The sequence below is a fragment of the Equus quagga genome, chromosome 5 (assembly GCF_021613505.1).
Source record: "Equus quagga isolate Etosha38 chromosome 5, UCLA_HA_Equagga_1.0, whole genome shotgun sequence".
NCBI classification, from domain to species: domain Eukaryota; kingdom Metazoa; phylum Chordata; class Mammalia; order Perissodactyla; family Equidae; genus Equus; species Equus quagga.
In genome coordinates this window covers 39,905,001-39,922,632 of record NC_060271.1, presented here as the reverse complement: position 1 = coordinate 39,922,632, position 17,632 = coordinate 39,905,001, and the positions used below count along the sequence as shown (strand labels likewise).

Here is a 17,632-nt window from a genome sequence, read left to right as displayed (position 1 = left end):
GCGTGAGGTCAGCAGAGGTGGAGGTGGGGGAGGAAGTGGGATCTGGGTGTGGTGAGAAGGGGACAAACGGCCTGGGGCCTGAGGCTCAAGAGGAGGGGGATCTTTTTCTTTAATGCTTTTGCTTTTTGTTTGTAAAGATGGAAAAAATAACCAGCTGTTGAAGTGCTGCTGGGAATGATTCAGTAAGGAAGGGGGAAGTGTTGGCGATGGCGGAGGGGACTTCGTGGACAGTGTGGAGGCTGCTCGGCTCGGGGACTGGCACCTGATTCTCCAGCAGCCTTTGGGCCACTTGAGATTGGCATCATGATTTGGGAGCGAGGCCATCAGTGCAGCTGGAGGGTTTTCTTTGACCAATGCTGTGGTTTTGCCAAGCGAGTGCAGCAAAGAGGGGGAGCCGAGGGTGTGCAAAGGGGTTGATTATAATGCCGGGGGGTTAGAGAGAGCCGTCAAGGGGCGAGGGATGGTCAAAGGTGGTGGGGTCAGAGGGTGAGGGTCTCAAAGGGAGACCGTAGAGGGACACTAAAGGGAGTGAGCTGGAAACATGGGGGTGGGCTCTGCAGCTGATGTCCTGTGGGGGGGGGGGGGCGCTTATGGAGGATGACAAAGCCTGGGGGACTGTGGGAGCCGGTGGCTGAGGTTGGTGAAGGCAAGGTGGTGGGAGGGGAGGAGGTCAGGGAGCCCGCAGGCCAGGAGCTGGAGGGACCGCCTGTGTGGATGGTGAAATCGCCAAGAACTTAGACAGGTATGTGATGGAGAAAGTGACAGTGAGCCAGCAGCTGAAATCTTTGAGGAACGAACTTCCTGGAGCTTAGAACAGGAGTGTCTTAGAGAGGAGAGAGGCAGAATGGTCGGAAGTGGCGACAGGAGGCAGAGGGCCCCACCCTCCTCCGGGCCCAGTGGTCTGAGAGAAACAGCCCCCACCGGAGAGGGCTGCCGGAGAAGCAGGCTCCACAGGGCACGGCCGGGATCTGTGGTCCCCGTTAGAAGAAGCAGGTGCTGGAAGACACGAGAAAATTATAAGGGAGAGAGGTGGTATAGGGGCGGGCAGAGGAGACCCCAGGGGCCTGACCAGGACAGCTGGAGCTGGGCCTCAGGGCAACCAGGGGTGCTGGTGAGGGGTGGCGTGGGGCCTGTCCTGGCCCCTCAGAGCCCATCCCGTCAAACAGGCCGGGCCGCTGGCTGTGGTGTATACCAAGGACACTGCCACCCCGGCTTTGCCCTGGACACCATGGAGCTGAGACCTGACACCAGCCACAAGGAGAATGTGGCCCCCAGGCCTGCGACGCCCACGAGGCCAGGCAAGAGGCTCAGCGGGTCCGGGTCGGAGGTGGCAGGACCACAGGCCCCTCCAGGTAGCGACCCAGAGCCACTTTCCCCTCAGGCCAGTCCAGGGCCTTGATAATTCCAGAGATTAGCTGGGCAGGACCAGCTGGGCCAGGACAAAGTCTTCCCAGCCTGGGGCCTGAGGGAGGGTCAGGAAGTGAGGAGGTGAGGTCAGGAAGAGGAGGGCGGGAGTGGGCCCGGTGGGGGGCCCTGTCTGTGCCAGGGGTGGTGGGCCCCCTGCTCAGGTGCCTGGGGCTTCGAGGAGGCCCCAGAGTTGATGCAGCCGAGAGCAGGAGCAGCCCAAGAACAAATTCAGATTCCAATTCACATGCCAGTTTGTCTGTGTTCTAGCTGTGTGACTGTGGGGCAAGTTGCTTAACCTCTCTGAGCTTTAGTTCGTATCTACAAACTTTTATGGCCCACTCTACCTGCCAGGACCTCACCAGCCCCCAGGAGGCCTTGTCTCCTGAGCTGTGGGATGGCCTGGGGGGCCAGGAAGACAGGGCAGAGAGGGAGGGGCCTAAGCCCCACCGCGTCCCTAGAGCTGCTCACTTTTAGCTGCTTCATATGCTGGATCTTGCTTTCACCCCCGATTGCTGCCCCCATCACCTCTTCGTTCAAGCGGGGAACCAGGCAGTCGTCCTTGGCTCCTCTTTCCTCAGCCTCCACCTCCACAGCGGGTCTGAATCCGTCTCCTTCTCTCCACCTACCCCGCCATCCCCCATCCCAGCCCTGTCCTCTCTCACCTGGGACCCCCCCACCAGCCTCCTGTCTCCCCGCTTCCCTCTGCCCTCCTCCCGGCCCTGCCCGGCCCTGCTCCATGCAGCCAGGCACCCAGTCAGACCACGTCCCCGCTCTTGCTGAAGACCCCCAGGTGCTGCCCACCAGTCCACCCGGGAAGACAGAGCTGACACAGACCCCTGAGGTCCAGGCTCCCTCCCACCTGGGGCCCTGTCCCTCCCCTGTTCTGAGGCCTAGCTGACCCCTCTTCTCCCACCTGAGCACTGACCATGGAATCCCCCCCAGGGCATGACTGTCTCTCCTCTCCTTAGAGCAACGGAGGCTCCGGAAGAGCCTGGGTGTCGGCCTGGGCAGTGGACATGGCCGGTGGGTGCCCATGTGCCAGGCCAAGAGGGGAGGGCCTGCCGCCACACCCTCCCCAGGGGCAGTGCTTTGCCAGGAGCCCTGCCGAGTCCAGACCAACCTGGCCAGCCCCAGCCCCGGCCTGGGCCTCGCCCTGAAGGACACGACTGGCCGGCTCATCAACTCAGGCTTCTGGCAGCAGAGCAACCTGCAGCGTCTGGCCAGGAGGCCCCAAAGGAGAGCCCCCGGGTTTGCCGTCCAGCAGAGTAACCTGAGCATGAAGGAAGCCACCTTGGCCGAGTGTGGAAGTCACACCAGCCCCCAGTCGGAGCCTCAGGAAAGCGTCTGGCCCCACATGATGCCCCAGGCAGGCTCCCTACCCCGAGGGCCCTTGGCTCCCCCATCCTCCAGCCTGAGGCCATCCCAGCTGCTGGCCACAGACACCCGCTGCCCAGACTTCAGGCCCGCTGCTGACTATGCCCCTCTTGGTGGGCATACACGGCCAGGCCCCAGGTCCTGGTGTGGCCTGGGGAGCTGGACCTCCAGGCTCATGGGGGAGCCCCTCACCCTGGAGGACCTAGCTGTCCCTACCCAGAGCCAGCCTTGGGCCCCACCCCAAGCTGCTGTCCACCAGCTGCTGGCCTCCGTGCAACACCTGGAGCACAAGGCAGCCGGTCTCAGGTGCCGGGCATCCCGGGAACCCCTGGGCCCTGTGTGGCAGGAGCCCTGGACCAGTGATGGCCAGGCGCTCCCCGCTTGCCTCCAGCCCAGCCAAGCTGTTCCTGCTTCCTGGGATAAGAGGAAGAAATTCCCTTCAGGTCTCAGGGAAACCGAGGATTCCCCAGAGACCCCAGGGGTCGGGGCTGGCCTCTTCGACTCTCAGGCAGGCAGTAAGCCTGCATCACCGGAGACCACAGTGGGGATGCTGACTGGGGATGTCCTTGATCCCGAGCAGGGAGTCCTTCCTGCCCATCCCCTGAGACGAGGCGGAAACTGCTCCCCAGGGACTGTGTTCGGCAGCGGGCAGAGGGGGGACCCTCTGCTCCCTCGAGGGGCTGGCAGCAGAGAGCCCGGACTCTGCTCTTCAGCCTTCTCCCATGCAGCCTGGGGCGTCCTTCCTGGGTGGGAAGGAGGGGAGGGGACCCCGCAGGAGCAGGTCAGCAGGAAGGAGGAGAGGATGGCTCCCTGTCCACCAGGCGCGGCCCCGGCGAGGAGCGGCCTGCAGGTAGAGGCCGGAGGAGTCTGGGAGTGGGAGTTGGGGGGCTCCTGGAGGCCTGCTGCCTCCTCCCAGGAATTCTCACTCCAAGCTGGTTGTCACTACCCTGTCACACCCCCCTCCCCGGAAAGGGCGGCCTTGGCAGGCAGGCTCCGCAGAGGGTGTCCTGTCCTGCTTGCTTCTTGGCCTGAGAGCTGCGTCATGTCCTTTGATTTCCAAGAACAAAGCCGGAAGCACTGTGAGCCTGGCGTCTGAGACAGCTCGGTGAGGCCAGGGGCTGTGGTGTGGGGGCCCATTCGCAAGGGGAAGCCGAGACCAGGGCCTGAGAAAGACGAGGCCCTGATGGCAGATCCCCGGAGGATGTCAGGGGGAGGGAACATCTTCACGCTGTCCCTGCTGCAGAATGAGGGGCCTCCCAGGCTGCCCCAGGACAGGAGTGGGGGCGGCGGCTGCTGGGAATCTTAAACTCATAAGGCTGCCCTGCCTCAGGGGCTCTCTTGTGCGGGATGCTCTTGCAAAGTCTGCAGCTAGTCCTTGTGCTGCAGCCCCGAGCATCACTCTCATCATCACTGGAAGGCGACGTGGGTGGACCCCACCCCCAGCTGCTCCCTGGGGCTCAGGGGCTGGGTCCACCCCCTGAGCAACCCTTATCTGTCCCCAGCTGGCGGCTGCTGTCCAGGTGTTTCCGAGCCTGGCAGCACGTGGTGCAGACGCGGCAGGCAGTGGTGGCGGCGCTGGCGCTGGGCCGCCGGAAGCTGTTGCGCAGGGGCCTACGGGCGCTGCGGTGGGCACTGTGGCTCCGGGAGGCCCAGCTGGAGGTGGCGTGGGGGCGACACACGCAGGCCCTGCTGGCCCGGAGCTTCCAAAAGGTCAGGGGCCTCCAGGTTGGGCCATGGGGAGGTGATGAAACACTACTGTGTCTGGGGAGGAGGCTCTACTGGGGCCTGGGTTGTACCTCCTGGGTGACTGGCAGTGGAGGGGGTGGTTGTCAGCCCAGACACCTGAACCAGCTCTCCTTGAGTTTAGATCCTGTCTCTGCTACTCTCTTTTTTTCACATTTTTTCTGCTGTGTGACCTTGGGCAAGTTACTTAACCTCTCTGTGCCTTAGTCGCTTCAGCTCTAAAATGAGATAAATTGTGAGGTTAAATTAATAAATATAAGGGCCTCAGAACCTGCCTAGCACATAGCAAGCCCTCTATTGTATAAGTGACTGCTAATTTGCACTAGTGGTTTGTCAGCCAGCCCTGGAAGGGCACTTCTGTGTCCTTTTCTCCTTGGGAAAGGGGTGCTGTGGGAGGGCCCAGCTCGAAATTTGTCTTGAAGGAAAGCCCTTTCTCTTGGGCTCCATCTCTCCATCCATGAATTCATTCCCAAAGAGGCAGGGTAGTCTAATGGTTAAGGCTTTGGAGCCTGACAGAGATGTTTTGACTCCTGTCTCTAGCCCTTCCTGGTGCCCCCTCTCCGGGGCCCAGTCGAAGCTGCAGCCAACATCCCTGTTCCCCTTCTCTCTTGACCCAGTGGAGAAACCTGACTTGGCAGCAGAAACAAGGGCAGCCCCACGTCCAAGCTGGGCCAGGACCCCCATCCTCTGGGGAAGGCCAGGGCCAAGGCCCCGTGGGAAGGAAGCCAGTGCTGGACCGCGCCGGGGGAGGCAGGTAGCCTGGGACACTCTGGGTTGGTCAGTGTGGCCCGGGCGGTGCTGGTGGCCTTCCCTCCTTGTCCCCCACTTCCCCTCCCCCACAAGAGAATGAGGGTAAAACCAGCAGATGTGGACACAGGTCTGTGCAGAAGGCTGTCTGTCCATCACGGCCTCATTTATACTCATAAAACCTTTGGGACATCCTGACGCCCAGCAGTGAGTGAGCAATCACGGTTTAACCACGAGAGGAACATTTCGCAGCCGTTCAATACGGGGATGATCAAGACTGTAAAAACTCCCCCTACTTTTTTTCTTCATTTTTGTTTCAGTATCTTTATTGGCGGTGTTTCTAATCAGAGCAGCAATGCATGCTGGATCTGAAAACATTGGAAACAGGTGGCAGTACTGTCTGTCAGTCAACCTAAAAGGAAGTAGTTTTATGGGTGTTTGCACAGAGTTTTATTTTATGTTGTTTTTAAAAGATTGGCGGGGCCGGCCCAGTCGCACAGCAGTTAAGTGCGCACGTTCCGCTTCTCGGCGGCCCAGGGTTTGCTGGTTCAGATCCTGGGTGCAGACAAGGCACCGCTTGGCACGCCATACTGTGGTAGGCGTTCCACGTATAAAGTAGAGGAAGATGGGCGCGGATGTTAGCTCAGGGCCAATCTTCCTCAACAAAAAGAGGAGGATTGGCAGCAGATGTTAGCTCAGGGCTAATCTTCCTCAAAATAAATAAATAAAAATAAATAAATAAATAAATAAATAAATAAAAGATTGGCACCTGAGCTAACATCTGTTGCCAATCTTTTTTTTTCTTCTTTTTATTTATTGTTTAAGATTTTATTTTTCCTTTTTCTCCCCAAAGCCTCCCCCGGTACATAGTTGTATATTCTAGTTGTGGGTCCTTCCAGTTGTGGCATGTGGGACGCCGCCTCAGTGTGGCCTGATGAGCGGTGCCATGTCCGCGTCCAGGATCCGAACCGATGAAACCCTGGGCCACTGAAGTGGAGCACGTGAACTTAACCACTTGGCCATGGGGCCGGCCCCTGCATAGAGTTTTCAATGACAAAGAAAAATGGCTATGACAATGTTAAATGAAAAAAAAAAGGAGGATAAAAAATAGCATCCAAGATATTTTTCCTATGAACATAAAACAGAGCATAGAAGAAAGACCAGACAGAAAAATGTGAAAATGTCGCACAACAGTGAGCGTTATTTAACACCACCGAGCTGTTCACTTAAAAATGGTTATGGTGGTGGATTTAATATTATGCATATTTTGCCACTATTAAAAATAGAAATAAATAAATCTCGCCCCCCCCCCCAAATGCTAAAATGTGAAGAGTGTTTTTCTCTGGAGCCGTGGGGTTAATGTTGGCTATTTTCTTCTTCGTTCCCTCCATTTACCACTACGGTGACATATCATTTTGGTTCTTATTCTGAAATTAAACAGATGTGTTTAAAATAATTATTTAAATAATATTTATCTTAATACATGTTTGTTTTAAAAAGTCCAAATAGTATTGAGGAGAATGAAACAAAAGCAGATGTCCCTCCCGCAGTCACTGATGTGATCAGGAGTGGAAGGAACTGTCTGGAAGAGAACAGGGGTCGCTCAGCGCACCTTTGCTCCTGCGGGTGGACAGGTGGGGACCGTGTGTCCTCCCTCGGCCTGGATGTCAGTTTCTCTCTGGGCTGCATCGGTCTCTTCACTCTCAGCCCAGGGAGTCTGAGGGAGGAGGCGGGAGCCGGGTCGACTCCATTGCGTTCCGAGCATGTGGAAGGCGGGAATAAACACTGTGAAAGAGCAGGAGCGGCAGCCACGGAGCAGAGCCCTTACCTCCTGCCCCGTCTGCCTCATTATTCAGCCAGAGAAGCTGAGGCTCGGAGGGGGCGAGCAGCTTCCTCTAAGTCACACCGTGACTCAGGAGCAGGAAGGCCCTCTGGTGAGACCTTCCTGATGCTGCTTTTACACTAGATGGTCATTGCTGGGATTCAGAGCCCAGGCTGATGGTTGTAGGTTGTAGGGGGAGTGGTGAGGCTCACAAGGGGCCAGCTTCCCCGATGGGTGTCAGGACCAACATAAGCCAGCAGTTGCAGGGTTAAGAATCCTGTCCTTGAAAGCCACATTCCTAGCATCCATCATCTCCATACTCACTTGGTCTACTTGGACCCTCAGTCTCTTTTAATGCACCCCTGGAACTCCAGGAACACCATGATCCTTTGCAATGTAGCCCTCCCCCCGCCCCCATCCATCCTCTGGCCTTTGGGAATCAGGGCACAGCTGATATCTCCCTGCAGTGTATCTGGGGCTGCCCTGTGGCCTGAGTGTTTGGATCCCTGGTCTGCTGCTGTTTGGAGTTTGGGGAAATGACCTTCCACCAGGCCTCAGTTTCCCTATCTATAACTGAGCCTAGGCAGAAGTCCTGATGTGGTCACTATACATGTGGGCTGTTGAGTCTGGAGTCCTTGGGCCTGGGGACTGGCTCCAGCCTTCATCAGCTACACGGCCCCCACCCACCCGGGGAGTGAGGCGGGGGTCAGCCAGGTGATGCAGGGGGCGAGTGGGGGGTCAGAAAGGTGATGCAGGGGCCGAGGTGGGGGTCAGAAAGGTGATGCAGGGGGTGAGGTGGGGGTCAGAAAGGTGATGCAGGGGGTGAGGCAGGGGGTCAGCCAGGTGATGCAGGGAGAGCGGTGGTACGGGCCTAACCTGCTCAGGAGAGTTATCCTGGAAGCTTAGGAAAGGTCCGGAAGCCCAAGCTGCACCCAGACCATGAACTCACCCCTCTGGGGGCGGGACCCTGATGGGCATCAGTGTTTCTCAGACCCCCAGCCATCCCAGCGTGCGGCCGGTTCGGGAGGCCATGGTGCAGAGCTCCAGCCTGGTGTTTGGCACTTGGTGGCACCTTCCAGCTCCGCTCTTTTGCAGGGGCCCACTTTGTTTGGCAGCACCCCCAGCAGGTGTGAGGCTGGGGCCCAGGGACTCACTTGCCCCTTCCTGTAGCTCCTTCCTCCAGGGCATGAGGCGGCGGATGCTGCAGCGCATCCTGAGGAGGTGGCGCTTGAGGGCGTGGGGTCCAGGCACCCCATCAGGCAGCACCAGGACCCCCTCTGCCCCAGAACCGCTGGGCGGCATCCCGGGATGGGAGGCCTCGCTGGGCTGCAGCACACCGGGCAGCTCGCTGGAGGAGGTGAGGGGAGGGGGAGGGGGAGGGGAGGGGCAGGTAGGGGGCAGGGGGGGGGGAGAGGTTGGGGACGGGGCAGAGGACCCAGGACTCCACACCTCCTTCCCCAGGCGTCCAGGGCCCCCGCCCTCCTGGAGAGCCTCGGGGGGAGCTTGCCGTGGGCAGCCGGGCGGCAGCAGGGGCGGTGCCAGCAGCCCCGAGGCGCAGTGAGGTGGCACCAGAGCACCCTTCAGAGGCGGTAGGGGCCCCTCCCCAGGGCTGCTGAGCCGTGCTGCCCACCACTCTGTGGATTTACTGCTTCCCCGAAGCCCCTTTCCCATCGATCCTTGACCTTCACAGCAGCATCCCCTTGGGGTCTGCTTCCCAGAGGGCTCCCCCTCCCACCCAGGTCTTTGCCTCCAGACTCAGATCCTCTCAACTCCTCCTGCCCTCCCACCTGCCCTGCTGGGAGGTGGCGGGGGGGGGGGTGTGCACTCAACCGGGTAATAATTTCTCCCAGAGATTTCACAGCTGTGGTTCATTCATTTATTCATTCGTGGCACAATGCCTGAGAGTCGGTCAGCCTAGGTTCTAATCACAGCTTTGCCCCTCACTGGCTCTGTGATCTTGGGCAAGTTGCTTAACCTCTCTGTGCCTCTGTCTCTCCGTTTGTATGGGTGTAATATTAGTACTCACTCCGATAGGAATTAGTGAGGAAAGGGCACGTGCACCCCCAGCACAGTGCTGGCACATAGCACTCAGTTCATAGCAACGTTTCTCCCTAGTGGCTGAGCACAGGACTTGGCACTAGGGGTCTGGGGTCCCATCTTATTCCCACCGCTGGTTATTGTGACGCTCAGAGTAGCGTTTAAGCCTTCCAGCCCCCAGCAACCCACTCCTCGCATGATGCAAACGGAGAAGAGTCACTCCAAGCTCCTGCTTCTGAGGGGAGGGAGGGAGGTCTGGGCCGGCCCCGGGGGGCAGTGACCATCCTCAGGGTGGATGCTCCCCTTCCCAGCATCCTCCTTGGCTGGAGCCGCTGGGCAGCAGCCCAAGGGGCCCAGAGAGAGCTGGCTGTCCGCTGGGCCTGGGCTCGGAGCTGCAGGGCCACACTGGGCCTGTGGCGGCGGCGGCTGGCGCAGTGGCAGGAGGCGGAGCAGTGGGCCCGGGAGCGGGGCCGGAGACGGGTGCGAGAGGCCCTGTGCCACTGGCGCTCCCACTGGCAGAGTGAGTCGGGGCCTGGGATGGGGCACTGAGGGTGGGGGAAGGGCCAGGGCCCATCAGGGACACCCAGGATTCTGTGTCCCCTAGCGCAGAGTCCAGCAATGGCACCTCCTTCAGGGTGCACCCAGGACCGGGGTGGCAGAGCAGAACCTGGGGTCGTGGACACTGTAGTCTTGGGTTCACGCCCCTGCTCTTCCATTCCCTGGTTGTGTGGACTTTAAACAAGCTACTTAACCTGTCTGAGTCTCAGCTTACTCATCTGTAACCTGGGGATAACAGTAGCACCACCTCCCAGGGAGACTGTGGGGATCCTGTGAGGCAATCCATGCAACGTGCTTGGCTCAGAAGCCAGCTCCTAGGAGGGGTTACCACCCTCATCTTCTTCTTCATCTTCATCCTTGTCATCCTCGCCTGGCCTTCGGGAGTCAGGTGTCTGAGCGCTGGGTCATGGCACCCTCGGAGCCCAGCACAGGAGGCGGGATCATTGGGGGCCATTTTAGAGGCTTCCCCCTACACAGATACATCCTATCAATGGGCTGGCGGGTAGGGACTTGGTTGTTCTGGAAAGTTCATGTCCTGTCACTGGGACAGCTGCTTCTCCAGCCCAGCTGCCTAGTTACCCAGGAATGCTGGCCCAGTGTTGCCAGACCTTCTATTTTTAAAGAAAAGCTGGAAATCTAGATTTTTACATGAATTCTCCTGGGTCCTAAACGTCATAAAATTTTAAAAAACAAAAAAACGTCTATGAGTTGGGTTGGCCTGGTCAGCAATAGGACACCTGTAACTGAAGCATTTTAACCCAGCCAGTTAGGGTGCCCTCCTCTGTTCCCACGTGGGTACAGGGCAAAGGGCTGGCTGAGCGGGGGCCCACGGTCACCCTGGGGCCCAGGGGCAAGGCCAGCTGAGCACCCAGTGGCACTTCAGCATCTCTCTGACCACAGGGCAGCAGTTCCTGCATCAGAAGTACCAGAGGTGGGTGCAGGTCCACCTCCAGGGCCTGCGGAGGGCCGTGTTCCAAGGCTGGCAGCAGGCAACAGCTCGTCGGAGACACATGGTGGCTGAGCCAGAGCAGCTCCTACTGCAGAGGTGGGTGGGCCTGGGGGTGGGAGGGCGAGGGTCATCCCCACCTCAGAGAAACAAGGAGAGAGCCCAGGGCATGGGCAGCTGGGTGGCCTCTGTGGCTCTGGAACAGTCCAGGCTGGAGGCCTGGGACCTCGGAGATGGGGGCATGAAGCCTGGAGCCATAGAGCCATGACCACCAATCTTCCATTATCTGCTTGCTTTGGGGAGTGGGGGATGCTAAGCCCCTCGCCACACCTGATGCCCTGACAAGCCGAGGCTCCAGCTCCAGGCCAGGTCAGTCGTTTGGTTTCAGAGGATAGTATTAAGATGAGGGAAGTCAACCCCTCAAACAGCCACCGTAACGTGGGTTCCAATACTGCGTGGTGTTTGAGGAGTCCTAGCACACGGGAATTCTGTACAGGGGCTGCAGGAAGAGAGGGAAACCTCAATTTAAATAGAGATGTTCTAGTTAAACGTGTACAGTCCATTAACGTGTATTAAAGGCAGAGGGACCGATGATGCTTTCTCCCACAGTTCACTTACAAATTTGCAAACGTTCACAGTGTCCCCACAGGGACAGCGAACCCTTGACCGCAGAGTGGCTGACTTCTGTGCTTTCGCATCTGAACGGCATAGACAATCAGACATTCTTGGCCCCTCAGGGAGTTGGGGTCTGTGTCCTCCCCACTGACCTCCTGCCCTGGAGTGGGCTTGTGAGGGGAGACAGGGCATGGCTGTCCCTCTGGTAGAGCTGGGACTTGAACCCACAACCTCCAGTGAGCCGGAGTGCGTGTGTCGAGGCTCCCAGGTGACAGCCAGCGCTTTCACCTGTTACCCATTGCTCCATACATTTTTAAGGCACAGGGTTGTGTATGCCAAACCGTGTATAACCTGTGACACTGTGTGGGGGATTCGAAGGTGTAATTTTGAACAAATGTGACTCTTGACTCTGAGAGCCACTGGGGCCCCTCCTCTGCTCCTGTCTTGCAGCCATTTCCAGGCCTGGTGTGGAGTTGTGAGAGACACAGGTGTGCTCCGGGCCAAGTGTCGAGCCTTCCAGGATGGCCTGAGGAGACGGGCACTGTGGGCTGCCTTTGTCACATGGCAGGAGTCCCCAGTGGCCGCAGCCTGGGCACAGGAGCAGCGCGTGACCCGGGCCTCCATTGCCCACTGGAGACGCTGTGCTCAGGGGGGCCGGGCAGACAGGCAGCTGAGGAAGGCCCAGGCCCATCAGGCCTTCACATCATGGAGAGTGGCCCTGGGCCAGCGCCACGAGGCCCGCCAGCAGGCAGAGGAGGGAGCTCGGGCCCAGGCCTGGGTGGCCCTGTGCTGGACGCTGTGGGTGCGTGAGTCCCGCCTACACAGGCTCAGCCGAGCCCACGCTGCCCGGAAGCTGAGCGCCAGGTGGGTGCCTGCGGCCTGAGGGTGGCCCCACCCTGTGCATCCAGCTCGGCCTTTGAGCTTGTTTTGGGCAGGAGTAGAGGGTATGTGGTGGCTCTGCCAGGGCCCAGGAGGCTGGGGGTGAAAGGGAGAGGCGGTCCTGGTCACTGCAGCTCATCCTGGGGTCAGAGCCCAGCTCTGCACTTTCCAGCTGTGGACCCCTCTTTGGGCAAGTCTCTATTTCTAAAGTTCAGAGGAAGATAACAGGCCTGCCTTGTGGGGTGGGCCTGCCCTGGGCCAGACACACAGCAAGTGCTCAATAAACCAGGGTTCCTGTGAGGGAAGGACTGCCCTCTCTCTCTCCTCTAAATAGGATACTTGTCCCTGTTGTGTGATATTCGGCTGCTCTCCGTGCCCATTTCACCCTGATTTCTCCAGAAGAGGGATGAGGGGAGGAGGAACCCAGGCTGGGGGCTTTGTCTGGAGGTCCCCTTCCCGCAAGGCACTGGCCAGGGCTGGGGAGGGCTCCCTACACGGCTGCCAGAGAGTCCTGGCCCTGATGGCCTCTGGTGTGAGTTCCTCCCTCTCCCCCAGGGTCCTGGAGGCCTGGGCCCGGTCAGCAGCCCAGGGCCGTGTCCAGAGAGCCACCATCACCCAGTTCCAGCAGGCTGGGCCCAGGCACCTCCTGCGGACCCACTGGGCCCAGTGGCAGACAGCGCTGCTCAGAGTGAGGCTGGAACCACCGTCCAGGGCCCGGGAGGCCAGCACAGCCCACCCCAGGCCCAGGTCCGACCTTAGGCACTGGCCCAGCCTGGCCAGCAGAGGGTGCCTCCTGGTGGTGATGGACGCCACAGCCCCGTGGCAGCAGGTGAAGCAGGGCGCAGGTGGGGTGGGAGGTCCAAAAATGACCTGGGGGCCTCAGAATCAGCCTGTGTCGGCCCATGGCTGGATGCCTCTCCAGGGGCCCGGCGGCCTTGTGGACACCACCCCTACCCTGTTCTCGGGACAGCCTCCTGGCTCTGGAAGACAGCCAACTTCGGTCTATCAGCAGACAGCTCCTAAGCACCTGCCGAGTGCCAGCCCAGCACAGGTCTGCCACAAAGACAAGTGCTGGGGTCATGGTCGGCTAGGGACACAGGCAGCTAAACTCATTACATGTCATGGTGCAGTCTGGGATCCAGATAGGTACATGGGGACAGTAGCAAATTTTTGTAAAATTCTTCTCCCCTTTGTTGGAAAAATTAAACATGCTTGTTACAGAAAAATCAGAAAATATAAATGAAACCTTTCTTTCATAACTCTCTTTAGCAAAAAATAACTGCAAGCCCCTCTCCAGGCCAGAAACTGTTAGTTCTGACACCAGCAAATGGTGACAAGAGCTTGACGGCCTAGGAGGGAAGAGGCCACAGTGAAAGCCAAGCGCAGGAAGTGACACTGCCTGGCAGTCTAGAGACATGTCATTGGGGGACACACGGTCCCAGAGTCACTGGCAGGTCACGTAGTGTTCCTAAAGATGTACTGGCATCCTCAAGAACCCTATTTCAAAATGCCAGGAAGTACATAATGGACTTTAGAAAGATTCTAAGAAAAAAGATTGACGTGTTTTTTTAATGGAATTGAGAGGGACTAACTTTGATTGCTTGCAGAATACACACTTGCATTGTGAGGTTAGGGCAGGTCCTGGGGTCTCAGGGTATTTTATTCCTAGATCTGTGTTACAAGAAAATTTTATTTTCAGAGTACGTTTATAAACACTTTCAGTCCATGCCTGTCAGCAAAGGCAGGCAGGGATCCCACGTACTGATGGAGAAACTGAAGCTTGTAGAAACCGGAAGCAAATGCTGGGGATGGTAGCTGGGGTGCTGAATTCCAGCCCCGCCTGTCTACCACAGGAAGCCCTCACCTAGGGATGCGAGCAGGTATTTTGCCATCTCATGGTGGCAGAGTCCCTTAGCCCCTGCGGCTGGGGCTCTGGCTCTGGAGTCAGACCACTCCCAAGAGGTGGGGCCTCAGGCAAGCCACGTAACTTTGTAAAGCTGAAGTGAGGAGGGTAATACCCACCTCACAGGCTGTACCTGGCACAGGTAAGCTCCCACAAGTGGTAGCTGTTGTTGGTCCACCCCGCTGCTTGAATCTCCAGCCACATGGGAGGATGGGGGAAGAGGCAGTGGTGGGTACTGATGGCCATACTGCTCTTGGGCACCTTTTCTGTCTCTTCTGGGAGCCTCGGGGGTCGCGGGAGAACGCGGGGCAACATGAACCGTCCCACTTGTGCACACACAAGTAGGAGGCCCCACTGTCCGTCAGGGGCAGGGTGGGAAAGGAAGCCTGCCGGGTCACCTGGGCCCCAGGAGATCCAAACCACTGGTTCAGGTTTTCCTCTCTGGTGTTCCCTCAGACCCACAGCTGCAGGCCACAGGCCACAGGGCCCATGCTGCCTGGCTCAACCCAGCACCACAGCCTCTGTGGACAGAGCAAGCTGAGAGAAATGGCCTGGGCCCAAAGTAAGGAGACCTGCCCTTGGGGCCACATGTCTGAAGTGCAGGGTGAGAGGTCACCAGCCCTCAAGGGTCTGGGAATCAGCTTCAAGCCCTTGGCAAATCCATCTTATGTATTTGCAGTAGTCCCCCTTATCTGAGGTTTCACTTTCCGCGGTTTCAGTTACCTGCGATCTGAAAATAGTAAACGGAAAATTCCAGAAAGAAACAATTCATAAGTTTTAAATTGTGTGCCATTCTGAGCAGCATAATGAAATCTTGTGTAGGCCCACCCCATCCCTCGGGTGAATCATCACTTTGTCCAGAGTACCCACTGTATACACCCCCAGCCCATTAGTCACTTAGCCGTCTCAGGTATCAGATCAGATCGCAGGGCTTGTGTTCAAGGAGACCTTATGTCACTTACTAATGGCCCCAAAGTGCAAGGATGCTGGCAATTCAGATATGCCAAAGAGAAGCTGTAAAGTGCTTCCTCTGAGTGAAAAAGTGAAAGTTCTCAATTTAATAAAGAAAGAAAACAAATGGTACGTTGAGGTTGCTAAGATCTATGGAAAGGATGAATCTTCTATGAAAATGTGAAGAAAGAAAAAGAAATTTGTGCTAGTTTTGCTGTTGCACCTCAAGTATGTATGTTGAGGAAAAAACACAGTATACACAGCGTACACAGGGTTTGGTACTATCTGCGATTTCGGGCATCCACCGGGGGGCTTGGAATGTACCCCCTTGGATACAGGGGACTAATGTACTGTGTTTCCACACCCATCTCCTCTTCTGGAATATTTCAGCCATTTTGAGAAACCATTACCCCTTCTCCTGCCCTGTTACTTCTCTTTGGGTGGCAGCCCAGGGCCACTGGAGGCTTGGGCAGACGTGGGGGAAGGGGGGGGCGCCATGCTTGAACTCAACACCTTTTAAGGTTCACCCCTCTTCATTGCCCTCAACTTCTAGGAGTGGACTAAGGGAGGGTTTTGCCCTCCTGCACAAATGTGCTAACCTCTTGACTCCACTCCGTTCCAGGTGACAGAGAGCCTCCCCTCTGCCACTCCTTCCAGCTCTGGCTGCACTGGCCTGGACACAGCAGCTGGACACCGAATCGGCTCCCTACAGGACCAGGAGGGGGCTGCAGCTCTGAGACCGGCACCCTCAAGGGCAAAGGCGAGGCTGACAATCAGAGGCGGCTGGGGTGAGAGCAGCTGTGTGGCGTGAGTGGGGTGGCTGGGGTGGGGACAGAGCCAAGGGGCTTGCCTGAGCCACAGCTGGAGTTGGGCCCTCTCTGGACAGACCTCATCCCTGCAGGATCCTGGAGGAGCAGGCCCATGGCTCTGCCCTTTTTCCTGGTCAGGAAGGGGTCGTGATGCTCTTGGCCTTCAGATGCACACCAGGGCCTCTCCCCACAGGAGGAAATACCTGCAACGCTGGCAGCTTGAGGCACTGTTTCGCCGGCTCCAGGGTACCCAGCAGGCCAGGCGCCTGGCAGTGACATGGCAGCGTTGGGTAGATGCTCAGGGGGCAGAACAGCTGGCTCGGACACTGGTGAGTGGGGGCAGCCCCTCCCCACCCTCACACTGATCTGCCATCTCAACCCTAAACCCTAGAAACAAAGTTTCTCAAAGTCTGGTCTTTGGACGGACCACATCTGAACCCTTGGGGGACAGGCTCAGGAATCTGCATTTTTAAGGCACCTCAGATGACACCTGCCTTGTTACATCCCTTTCATCCTGGTGCCGCAGAGCTGCAGGGGGAGAGGCAGCAGAGCGGCTGGGGCTGCCGGGGAGCGCGGGTGCCAGAGGCAGCAGCAGGCCCAGCTCGGGGCCTTCTCTCAACTGTCCCTGTAGCTCCTGCAGTGGCACCTGAGATGGGCCTGGCGAACGTGGCGGAGGTGGGTCCTGCGGCTGCGGGTGGCTCAGCGATTACAGCAGCAAGGCGACGGCTGGGTCCTTTCCCAGGTACTGGGGGGCAGCCGCCACCCTCCAGTAGGCCACCTGGACATTTCCGGGCTGTGGGCCCTCCCTGCTCACCACCCCAGGGCCTCTCCATTTGCAGGGAGGGATCAGCTCAGGTAGAGAAGACAGCTTGGACTCTAGAGCCCTTGGTTTAATTGGTGGCCATGTGCTCAGCCAGTCCTACCCATCACTCAGTCTGGGAACAAGGCTTGGCCTGTGGCACATCTGACACCCATGCTGGCTCAGGGTGTGGGTCTGAGCGCCCCCTCATTTATGTGCTCCAAGCAAAGCTTCCTAGATCACGAGTCAGGTCTATTCCAAGCCCTGCATTTGGCCTGGGGCGGAGGGAGGGGCCTCCTATTCCCCTGGGACAGAGGGAGCTGGGCACGGTGTTAGCCCAGCACTTAGAACACAGACTCAGCCGGCAGCCAGATTGCCTTTGCTCCCCCCTCCCTGATTCCAGGCCTTTGAGAAGTGGCAACAGGACCTGGCAGCCAGGGGCCTGATGAGAGGAGCCACTGGCAGCCCGAGACCCCTGAGCAAGCCAGCCATCAGGAGCCCTGGGAGCAGGCTGGAAGCTGCCCAAGCCCCTGAGTGTGCTGGACTTGGGGCGGAGCAGGGGGCCCAGCTGCAGCTGTGACTTGTTCCCATGGAAAGAAAAACAGAAACCGAGCCCAGCCTTCCCAGCGAAGGCACCATGCCCCACCCCCCGGGGAGCGAGGCTGTCAGGCCAGCGCCCATCCCAGGAGCTCCAAAGGACAATAAAATGCCCTCTGTAGTCCTGGCTGCTTCTCTTGCTCAGTCTCTCCTAAAGCTGCCCCTTGGCCCCAGCCCGCCCGACCAGGGAAGGAAGGGAAGAGGACGTGCCCACAACTGCGCCCGCCTCCTCTGCCATCAGGCTGCTCTCTGGACGTCCAGCCCCACCCTCCTTCTGCTGAGCCAGCGAAGACCAGCAGGCAGGGACGAGGACAGGGATCAGCTATGTGCATCTGCCAGTCACCGCCCCTGGGCAGCGGGGCTTGAGGGCTGACTCCTGGGGAGCAAGGCCAGGACAGCTTCTGGGACAGGGTACAGAGAGGGGAGGGAGCAGCTGGCAGGAGGG

General features: G+C 58.5%; 1 protein-coding gene across 1 annotated transcript; it reads left to right on the top strand.

Annotated features, from left to right (window-relative positions):
• The first annotated feature begins 1,228 nt into the window (after positions 1 to 1,228).
• On the top strand, positions 1,229 to 17,581 carry C5H1orf167 (chromosome 5 C1orf167 homolog). The gene is given in 15 exon segments (XM_046661781.1): positions 1,229 to 1,298; positions 2,376 to 3,631; positions 3,843 to 3,886; positions 4,284 to 4,491; positions 5,142 to 5,278; positions 8,264 to 8,450; positions 8,555 to 8,682; positions 9,442 to 9,650; positions 10,589 to 10,733; positions 11,700 to 12,117; positions 12,463 to 12,973; positions 15,605 to 15,770; positions 16,014 to 16,177; positions 16,180 to 16,679; positions 16,994 to 17,581. Coding segments are annotated over 15 exon segments (4,320 nt in total). The 3' UTR covers positions 17,171 to 17,581.
• The last annotated feature ends 51 nt before the right edge of the window (positions 17,582 to 17,632 follow it).